The 10,906-nt window shown below is 39.4% G+C and overlaps 1 protein-coding gene and 1 long non-coding RNA gene across 3 annotated transcripts; one reads left to right on the top strand and one right to left on the bottom strand.

The window, feature by feature from the left end:
- Positions 1–123: 123 nt before the first annotated feature.
- Positions 124–10,458, top strand: tnfrsf1a (tumor necrosis factor receptor superfamily, member 1a). 2 transcript variants are annotated; one of them, XM_067601188.1, is made up of 10 exons: positions 124–301; positions 4,780–4,884; positions 5,030–5,126; positions 5,242–5,367; positions 5,492–5,644; positions 5,764–5,842; positions 6,973–7,022; positions 7,544–7,722; positions 7,813–7,927; positions 8,071–10,458. In XM_067601188.1, exons 2-10 carry the CDS (start codon positions 4,816–4,818, stop codon positions 8,367–8,369), a joined length of 1,167 nt encoding a protein of 388 aa, XP_067457289.1. In that variant the 5' UTR covers positions 124–301; positions 4,780–4,815; the 3' UTR covers positions 8,370–10,458. The 2 variants fall into 2 exon arrangements, with proteins under 2 accessions (XP_067457289.1, XP_067457288.1); XM_067601187.1 differs by having other exon boundaries at positions 126–301; positions 7,541–7,722.
- On the bottom strand, positions 2,404–4,434 carry LOC137191251 (uncharacterized). The gene is made up of 2 exons (XR_010930372.1): positions 3,780–4,434; positions 2,404–2,704 (listed from the first exon to the last, which is right to left on the bottom strand). It is a non-coding gene; the product is annotated as an uncharacterized lncRNA (long non-coding RNA).
- Positions 10,459–10,906: the final 448 nt, after the last annotated feature.

Raw genomic sequence — 10,906 nt, 5'->3', positions numbered from 1 at the left:
AATCTGACGGTGAGTCACTTTGCAGATATATCTCACCTGTCTGTGCTGCACACGAAACAGGTTTAAATGTGTTTCATTCCCACAGGTGCCTTTTTCCTGACAAACCTCACAATTCCTTGAAGTGACGCAGTGTTTCCTGTTGGGGAACCGCCTCCGCTCGTACTCAATCGAGAGCAGGGCAACGTTGCCGCTGCTCCTTTCAGCAAAAACAATAATGACCTATGTCCAATTAAATATACATTCATGCCGTGATATGGACCTGAAGTAAAGTGACATCGTTCGCCTGCCACTGGTTGTCCAGGTAAGTGACGGTAAAATAACTCTGCATGACAGTTTGTGGGAAGAGGAGATTCATATCGCTCTGAGGCTTCAGTGGGTGTCTATGTGGTGTACTAAGCAAACCGAAACCCGCGAGAAAAAAATGTAAAAGTTCAGTATAGATTTAGTTCTTACATACGTCAACGTTACCTGTAGTGTAAGTAAGTCGTCAGGGTGAGAGTTGAAGTTTTTAAAGTTACTTTTAAAGTCGTCAAGAGTCTGATTGAGTCTGTTTCGGTTGCGACAGGGAAGTGATCGAAATGCCAACAGCTGCTCAAAAAAAAAAAAAGAAAAAGTTTTGTTTGTTTTAAAACGACAGTGAACCAAGTAAGTCATTATCTTTCAACAAAAATACGTATTTAAACAGTTAACACTGCGTTTGAATTAATTTCTTTTAAATGTGTTAAATCCCCTTAAAAGGCTGTCAGTGGTGAGGAAACTTAATATTAATTTTCGAGATTACCTTAAATGACCCCGCTGACTTTATGTTCAGCTACTTATCATTAATCTCTTTATATCTTAGTTTAAGGATAAATTCAGAGATGTTATTTAGCATTAATATAAAACAATAAGTTATGTACCTTTCAACCAAATAACATTTTAACGAGAGGCTTTTTTTTTTTTTTTTGCTTGCTCCGGTCGTCCTCACAAATTGTAAGTTTCGTTTTGAGCTGTCAAACAATCCACTTCTCCCTCCCAAGAGAACACTACTCGAGATGATACACAGACCTGTTAAAATATATGTTGCGGTAAAAACTTGATCATAGCTAAATGTATGGATCGTCCTGATTAATAAGTGGGGAATTGGTTCAGGAAGGATGATTGATGTTGAGTTTCCTGATGCTTTGAGCACCTCAACAAACTTTCATTCGCCTCCTTAAACTGGGTTGACAGGAGAAATTATTAGAGAAATGAGTGATGGATGTCTAAAAGCCATAACAGGTTATTCTGAAACTAATTGAACTGTTCAATATGACTTGTGATATGTGGAAAAAATATGTAATTTGGGTGAATTGAGCTGGTAATTGAGATAATTAGGTCAAGAGTCAGGAGTCAATTAATGTTGAGTTTTGATGAATTTGGATGAATTTAATACTGTAGCCTATGTATAAAAGGGTTTAAAACCCCTTAATTACTAGTGCATTAATGAATAAATCACTCAAACAATTCCTTAGTACTAGGACTGCCACTAACAATTATTTTCATTATTGATTAATCTGTCAATTATTTTCTCAATTAATCAATTAGTTGTAAAAAGTTGTAAAAGGTGAAAAACAACAATCACATCGGTTCATAACCCAAAGATATTCAGTTTACTTTCATAGAAGACTAAAGAAACCAGGAAATATTCATGTTTAAGAATCTGGAACCAGAAATTTTTGACATTTTTTCTTAAGAAAATAACCTAGAAAGATTATTTGATTATCAATATAGTCGGCGATTAATTCTCTGTTGATTGATTAACCGAGTAATCGTTGCAGCTCTACTTAGATTCATGCCTTCAATTATTAAATCCCTAGAAGTCTACAGCACCACAAAAAAAACATTGTGAATGAAAAGTGTTCTTCTCTTCTTTTGATCCTCGCTGCTGTTGGGTTAAAAAAAACATTAAAATGTGACCTGAGGTTGCCGGCAGAGGAAAAACTGTCGTTACTGAAAACAGAAGGGTTTATTCTGCACTCTAACCACATCTCAGGCTCAGCTTGTCAGGCTCAGCTCTACAATGTCAGATGTGGTCTGACCTTCAGCAAGTTTAAAGTGTTATGTTGCCAACTGCAGGTGTACATATGCACATCTAAATCACCTTAAAGTGGACCCTGCTTCATTTACTTGACTCCCTTTTTGTCAAAATCTGGTTTGAAGAACCTCCTCACCGTACGTATATGTTGCATGTTTAATCAACTTACTGCATAGCAGACCAGTGTGAGAATGGGGTGGGAAGTGGGGGGGAAGGAGGGGCTAATGGGGCCCTGCAGCCAAGCAAAGTTTAAAAAAGCTAAACAAACATGATACAATACATTTATTATGTTCAAAATAGCAGAGTCAGCAATCATGCAATCAATACAGTCTGTATAATAAAGTAACGGTATTTAAAAGAATAGTTTATTGGCAAGAAGATTTGGGAAGAATTGGATGAGGGTCAATTGCGGTGGGATGTTTGGGGTAGAGGAGCAGGACGAAGAGGGTTGATCGCCCTGGGGGACGAACAGGAGCTGGAGGTTGGACGAGGTTGTGTACGGTAGGATGAAAGGGGATGAGGGGAGGGATGAAAGAGGTCAATTGGAGTCGTGACGGGGCTGGAGCCTCTAGGAACCTGAGGGTCAAGACTCAGGGTTGGGGGGAGTGTCTTGATGAGCTCTCTGCTTCATCATCCCCTCAGTGGTTCCTATAATGAAAGAGGGAGAAGGAGGATTACTGAGATGGAAGTATTGACCCTAACATGCATGTCTTTGATGGTGGGAAGAAACCGGAGCACCCGATGGAAACCCACGGGGTTTGGGGGTGGGAGGGTTTTGAGAACTGTGACAAACAAGAGAGAAAAGGGTCAGACACACCTATACAGGTCTACACAGATGATTTGGATTAGTAAGGGAGAGCAGAGTGTTGGACTTGTTCGTGAACTAACATGTTTTTGCATGTTACTGCAAAAGTGTCATGAGGTGTGATGTGCGACAAACTGTGACCTGTTAGTGGTGCTAGATGAAAGGTGACTCGTGGGTCCATGATTGGTGGCAATTGATCCGATATTTGTAAAAATATCTCAACAGACCATCCAAATAGATGACTAAAGCCACTATTTGCTAAAAAAAAAAGTACCTTGTTAAATAAATAAACAGTAAATAAATAAACTACTGTATGTAGGGTTGGATATCGTTTGAATTGTATCGATTCTGATCCTGCTAATTGATTGCGGTTCTTGTTGATTCCCAGTTTCGATTCCAATATGATGAAAAAAAGAGGTCAAATGTTAAGATAACCAAAATATCTTTATTCTTCAAAGCATTTACTTTGACTTTTATTGTTTCATTAAAATAAGTAAATTCAAAGTCTTTTTAACTGAACATTCTGCTTTTGTTTTTAGTACTTTCTGTCTCATCTTTCCCTCAATAATATAGTGTTTTATCACTGTAAAGGCCAATTCATGGACTTGCACGCGGACGCGCATGCGGTTCCATTCATCCTTTTTTTCGGAGGTCCGCGGACACAAACGTCACGTGTACGCAGAAGTAAACAGAGTTGCAGCATGATAACTTCCCATGGCTGTAAAATCCAGTCTGTGAATATTATAAACCGCTATGTAGGGTTTATCTGATCAGACTTTAAACGCAATAATCTGTTTCTCCAACCGGACTTGCTGGATCGTATTTTATTATCTCAGCTGAGGAGTTTCTATACTGAGCCGTGCAACACGAAAAAGTGGGAAAGCGACAGCTCGATGACAACAGGAAACAGTAACTTACATACATAGACGGTGTATCATGGCTTGATATCCCTGACTGTACTGGAAGTGCTAACACCGGCTGATGACACACTCGGGCTAGAAGAGCGACGTCGTGCTAGCTTAAATGTTTGGTCAGAGTGGATGTTCAACCTGACTTATAGCTAATTATCTTCCCACATGCGTTGCACTTAGGCTTGTCGTTTTCTTTCATAAAGTGAAGCCACACTTCAGAGCGTTTACTGTGGTCCAACTTTCTGTCAGCACTGTTGTGATGTTGACCATGCCTGCTCGTATGTAAACAAACCGACATGCTGTTGCGTTAATGCATGACGTAGACAGGTCCTGACAGATATTTAGCGCGTTTACGTACCGATAAGCAGAATCGAAATTACAATTTCTTAATGATTCCTTTGGATTCGGAATTTTGGAACTGGATGTTGTCAATGCCCAACCCTAACTTTATGGCATAGTTACAGATGAATTAATCTGGATTTTATCATAAAATTAAGTAGAGCTGCAACGATGAGTCGATTAATCGATGAGTCGATCGACAGACAATTAATCGGCAACTAGTTTGATACCTGAAAAAAAACATTTTAGTCATTTTTTTTTAGGAAAAATGCCAAATATTTGCTGCAGCTTGTGAGGATTTGAAGCTTTTCTGTGTCATACCTGATGAACTGAATTTTGGGGGGATTTGGACTGCTGTAGATCGGACAAAACAAGACATTTGAAGAGTTACCTTGAGCTCTAAGAGTTGACTGACATTTTATAGACAAAACAATTAATCAATTTATGATGAATGAAAATAATCATTAGTTGCAGCCCTAAAATTAAGTACATTTAAGAAATAAAATGATTGGTTTTATTTTGTTGTGTGTGTGTGTGTTTGTGTGTGTGTGTGTGTGTGTGTGTCCACAGTGTGACAGTGTCTGTTCGTCATTCAGCAGAAGTCTAACATAACTTAATTAGTATGTCTTTGGCTGTCAGAGGTGTTTTACAGATTGTTTTCCTTGCAGGTGGCCTCAGATGGATTGAGCTAAACCTGTAAGACAATGGAGGGAGCTAGACACAGTGGGAGATGGAACAAAAAAGCCTCTTTTAGCACAATACTGCTCCTCATGGTGAGAAAGTCTTGAAGTGCTTCACTAGATATTGTATTTCACTAAGACATTAAAACATAATATTGTTGTTATTGTGATGATATCAATGCAAATTAAATGAAAAAAAGGATATTGTTTTACCAACTTTGTGCATTCTGTGTTGCAGTGCATGTTCGTTCCCACTTTGGTGTCATTACAGAAGACGTGTCCACCTGGGGACTATGACAATGGCAACGGAATATGTTGCAACAAATGCCTTGCAGGTACTGTGTGGCCTCCTGCACACCACACGTGATTAAGAGGAGCGTGCTGGAAATATCACACAGGCAGACTTTCACTTCTATAGTCTTCACCATCTATTCTTGTCATGTTGTCCAGGTTTTAAGCTTTTGGAAGAGTGTCAGGCTGAGGGTCAAAGAAGTAATTGTACGCAGTGTCCCCCTGGACAGTACACGGCCCACGTGAACTTCTTCCGCAACTGTTTCCGTTGCAAACAATGCAAAGGTAGATTGACATGACCTTTTTTTTTTTAAAAGTCATTTTCACTTCTTGAATTTACCCATGTTGCATCAGGTAATGGTTTGCTTTGCTTTCTGTTTCTCTTTTTTCAACTTTTTCCCCACGGCAGCAAAGCATGAACTTGTGGAATCAGAATGTAAAAGCGACTCAAACACTATTTGTCGCTGTGAAGACGGTTTTTATAAAGATCAAATTGACTCAGTAACATCTGAGTGTTTGAAATGTAAACAATGTGGACCTGATGAAATGGAAAAACAAGCATGTAAGTCCTGAGATGTGGCAATGTAATAAATTATAGTCACTTATGTCTAAGTAAAAGTTCCTGCCTGTGATGTATTTTCTTCACTGTAGTCTAAATTGAATTATTCTTGTCGTGCACAGGTACACCAAATAGCAACACTGTGTGTGAATGTAAGGTGAATTACTACAAACTCAACGACAAGTGTGTACCATGCAAGAAGTGAGTATACTACTGGGTGTGGGCTTTGTTCTCAGACTGCGTGTGTGATGTTTTTATTTTAAGTTGTGTTGATGGGGAAGTTGGTTTGTTGAATTGAAACTTGCAGCAAACTTCCTACTTTTTTCAGTCTTTCCATTTGTTGGCAAGAGAAGAGAGAAGTTGCGAAACACTAAAACTGGGTTACTGATGAATGCTGATTTTGTAACATTTAATAAATGAGTGCTTGTTTGTTAAAGCCTCCCTCCACTCCCTCAAATGTGTTTTTCTTATTGTTAATTCAGTTGGATGTTTGAGCTTCACTATTCAGAGTTTGACACTAGAGGGCTGAGTTTAAGGCACGATTTATGACTTCACAACAAGTAGTGGTCCAGTATGCAACATACACAAGTGTTATGTGGAAACTTGAAGCCTCCAGTGCACAAACACTGAGAATTAAACTTTACTTTATTATTTTTATATGTCAGTAAACATGCCTGGAGGGGATCTTTAAATAGACTGTACTGCCTTCTGAGCTTATTTCCCCCAATATATGCCTTGTTTACTGAGGGAGGACCCCTGAACTATCTGAATTAACATTCCCTTTTAGGTCCTATATTATACTGTATATTTATTAAATTTTTTTAGACATTCATTTTATACTACTGTAGATTTGAAACACACTTTGGTTGAAATTTAAATACAAAAATGCAAACAAACTGTCTGTTGTAACTCTCTTATACTAGGCAAAGGAGTTAAATGTCAAAGCTGTTCTTTGTTAGAAATATTGCTCACTTTGGCAGATTTTGAAAAGGGAAGCGAGCTCTGTCAGTGCCCAGAACACATCATTTCAATGAGGAATACCTCCAGTCCAGCAGACAAAGTCATATTTGTCAAAAATAGAAAAAGAGGGGAGCCTAGAGAAACCCACTGTCCATAGATCACATGATCCGTAGCTACACTTTGCATAAACCACGTACAATACAAAGTAATTTCATGATTTATGGTGACTATGAAATGACGTGTCATTTCATAGTCACCATAGTGTTTAGAACTTGCCATTGTCTGAGTCTCAGCCTTTGTGTTAATCAGTTCCTCTTACGATATGCTACTTCCTCCTCAGTGTTGTGAAAGTTTCTCCTTCTTCTCCACAGTTGTACATCTGAGTGCAAAAACCACTGTCTGCCAGTTAAGACTACAACAGGTGAGCCCCTTTATCAGGGATGTGTGAGAAGGTGTGATTTTGGGATTTTTCAGTCCAGCTTTCATTTGAAAGAGTGAACACATCAGTTTATTGTAGGATTTTTACAACCTTATAGTAAATATTGGTGACAAACTCTACTTAGCCATAAATTCTGCTGTTTGTGATTGGAAAAATGCTTGAATATATTGAATTATCTGGCCTTATGAATTATACAAGAATCTGGTGTAATTATGTGGTTTCAAATGATACATACAGAACTACAACTGCACTGATGACAGATGTTGAATAGCAGTCTGATATAAAGGATCAAATGTGGGTTGAACAATCATATGTTCTTGTTTAGCATCAAAAAGGTGACAAGAACAGTCTGTGAAAGAGTTGGTCAGATATTGAGTAACTTCTTCTGGCTTCTTTATAAATGAATGAATGTAATTTAGACTGTTTAAAAACATAATTGCATTTCTAATGTGAATCCATCTTCATGTCTTGTTCCCTATGTGTCCCTCCTGTCCCTTCAGAAGTTCCTAAGAGTGAAAATAGATTTCTTACCAACATAATTGCTGGAGGTGTAACTGTGGCAATAGTATTATTGGCGGTGGCATCTCTCATCACCTACATGATCACAAAATGGCTTACCAAGAAGAAGTTGCAGGAACGCACCTCCCAATCATCTGATGTCTCTTCCCCGGAGTCACTTGAAGTACAGTGATTTAACTGTCTGTGATTACTTTTCTATACTGGATGTACATCTACAGTCAATAACCTTATATCTACCCTTGTCTCATTGCAGGTTCTGGTCCAAAGTGAGGAACCCTCAGAAAAGGGTTTAAAGGCCATTCCCCAAAGCCCTGGGAGTGAGCAGGAGCCGTTCAATCTGCCTGACTGTGTCCCACTAGAAATCAAGAGTGAGTGTATTTGATGATGTGCATGCTCCTGACCAATGGTCCGCTGTGTGTCAGTTCAAACATACAGAAACCTGTTGTGCTAATCCTTTTCTCTTATCCCCTCATCATCATCCCTCCTCCCTACTGTCCGCTCCCTTCTGCAGTCCCTGACCTGATCTACATGGTGCTAGACCTGGTACCTGTGCTGCAGGTGAAGCAGCTGGTGCGTTCTCTCGGTGTGACAGATACAGACATTGAACGGGCAGAGATGGATCACCGGTCCTGCCAGGAGGCTCACTACCAGATGCTAAGGGTGTGGGCAGAGCGAGGGTCACGAGCTGGCGCAGGAGGACGAGGTGGAATGCTGCACCGGCCGTTGATGCTGGAGTTGTTAGATAAACTGAGAAAGATGCACCTGGGACAGGCAGCCGAAGAGCTGGAGACAAAGTACGGCATTCAGTAATCCTGTAATGCATGCCAAGTGGGACAAAAAGCACATAAAGCCAAGTATTGTTCTCCTCAGAGACTCACTCACGGACTGCCTCAGAGTATACCAACGGACACAGTGCCACAACACGCCGTCGCAGCCATCTAATTTCAAAGCCACCAGCATCACTGAGCACTCTACCTCCCCCCTGCCAATCACTCCCTGAGATGATGGGGCCAAACTACTGAGAGCGACGGATCAAATGGTTTAAGGAGGAAGAGTACCGGAAAATGGCATTTTGCACTTATAAATTCAGCCTTTCTGAAGGACTGTTAGCAATGACTGTGTTTTAAATCAAAAAGTAATAGTTCAGCATTCTGGGAAATATGCTTATTCACTTCCTTTCCAAGAGTTAGATGAGAAGATCAATATCACTCTGATGTCTGTACAGTGAATGTAACCAACCAGCAGTTGGTTAGCTAAGCTTAGTATGAAGACTGGAAACTGGAAACTCTACATACATAGTCTAAAGGTAACAAAATCTACCTGCCAGAACCTCTAAAGCTCACCAATTGACCGTAGATTGTAAAAAATATGGACGTAGTCACCGTGACATCACCCATTGGTTTCTGAAGAGCGGGTTTGAACTTCAAAGTGGGTGGCTCCAGCTGTCGCCATCTTGGCAGTGCCTGACTCCGCCTGACTCCCGGCTAATCCAAAATGGGCAAAGAGATGGAGCTGAGGCTGGCCAAATGAAGCCTATTTGCTGAAACAAGCCACCTAGCGGCTAGCGACCTGTCACTCAAAGTGGCCACATCCTTAATTATGCATAACTTTACGGCTTAACAAAATTTAAACGGGTGAGTTATAAAAAAATTCACTCCCCATACAGTTGTCATGAAAGGGGAAATTACCTATACCCAAAACTGCTTTTTGTACCAGGCTGTAAACATGTTTATTTTAGCTGTAAAGTTGGGCATTTTAACATGGTGGTCTATGGGGATTGACTTGCTTCTGGAGCCAGCTTCAAGTGGCCATTTGTGGAAAAGCAGTTTTTGGCACTTGTGCATTAGCTTCATTTTTCAGCTCCGGAGGTTGCCACTTGTAATTGACATGTCATATATATATATATATCGTTTGGTTGATCCAAACAAAAACACAAGCATAAAAACATCAATTTCTGATTTTACTGGAAACTATTTAGAGATAATGAGCTTTAGAGGTGTTGGAAGGTGAATTTTGCTTCCTTCTGACAGAAGTAGGCAAACCTTTATGCTAAGCTAAGCTAACCAGCTGCTTGATCTTCTCATTTAACTCTTGGCGAGAAAGCAAATAGGCTTATTTTTCAAAATATCTAACTAATCCTTTAAGGCTGATAGAGCCTTCATCAAGATGTATTGTTGCTAAATTTTCTTCCTGTATATTGCACAACATGCATGATTTGTGTGTTGCTGTCTGCTGTTGTACGTACTGTGTCTTACACCTTTATCTACTTTGTGTTGAGCAGAACAGCATTGCATTTACTCTATTATTTGTTAGGCCAACTAAGCCACTGCTCTTGCTCTTGACTATTGTCACCAATGACACTGTTGGAAACTGATTTTTCAACATTTTCATGAATTTTCTCATAGGGAAATGCAAAATTAAATGCTGACTATTCAGCATGGGCTATAAAGTTAATTGATGAAGTTGTAATAGACAGTGGCTGTTTGTAATTATAGTCCCCTAATTAAATTGTTATAGAAACAATAAGAAAGCTAGTGAAGTGTGTTGTTTCTACTTAATGTAGACCAGACCCCTGACACATCTCGTTGGCTTTTCACAGCCCCATTAGCATTCTTTAAAGCCCCATCATACAGTAGAAGCATTATTCAGGACTGTCAGAGAAAATGGGACACGCCTTGTCTCAGTCTGTTTCAGTCAAACAACCTTGAGAATACCAGTCTCAGCCTGTAGATTCAGATATGAATCAGTCACATCGGGACAGACTGAAGCAGTGTCATTCCAAAGCACTTTGTATGAAAATGTAATATATTTTATTTGTTACACCATTTAATGTGAGAACAATAAATGTCGAACAAATGTTTCTCTACTGCAAAAACAATAATAAAAAAATATATATGTATCTTTATGTGTGTATCTGAATTGTGCATAAATCTGTCTAGAGGCTCCAGACAGCTGTCACAAACAGACTATAGGAATGCATGTTGGGGTGTGTGGATACAGTAGAAATGTGTGAGTGTTAATGAGGATATAATCGTGTATTTATCTTCAGGCATGTTGCCAGTCTACATTCCAACTTGAAGCTTTAAATATTTTGGCACATTTGTAATTACCTCTTTCCTTCATGTAGATTCACCTGTCAAGTACTTGTCTTTTTTTTTTTTTTTAACCCCTTTTTTAGTCTCTCCCGTACTTACATTCATTGTCCTTATCAACTTCCCCATAACTCACTTCTTCCTACCTGCTCTGTTTTCCATCCCACGACATGATTAAACATATTCTCACGGTTGATTTCGCATCAATGACTGCCTCTCTCTGTTATGTAATGGACAAAAACAACTGCTGCTTTG

This window comes from Thunnus thynnus, chromosome 10 (assembly GCF_963924715.1).
Source record: "Thunnus thynnus chromosome 10, fThuThy2.1, whole genome shotgun sequence".
NCBI classification, from domain to species: domain Eukaryota; kingdom Metazoa; phylum Chordata; class Actinopteri; order Scombriformes; family Scombridae; genus Thunnus; species Thunnus thynnus.
This window is presented reverse-complemented; position numbering and strand designations above follow the sequence as displayed.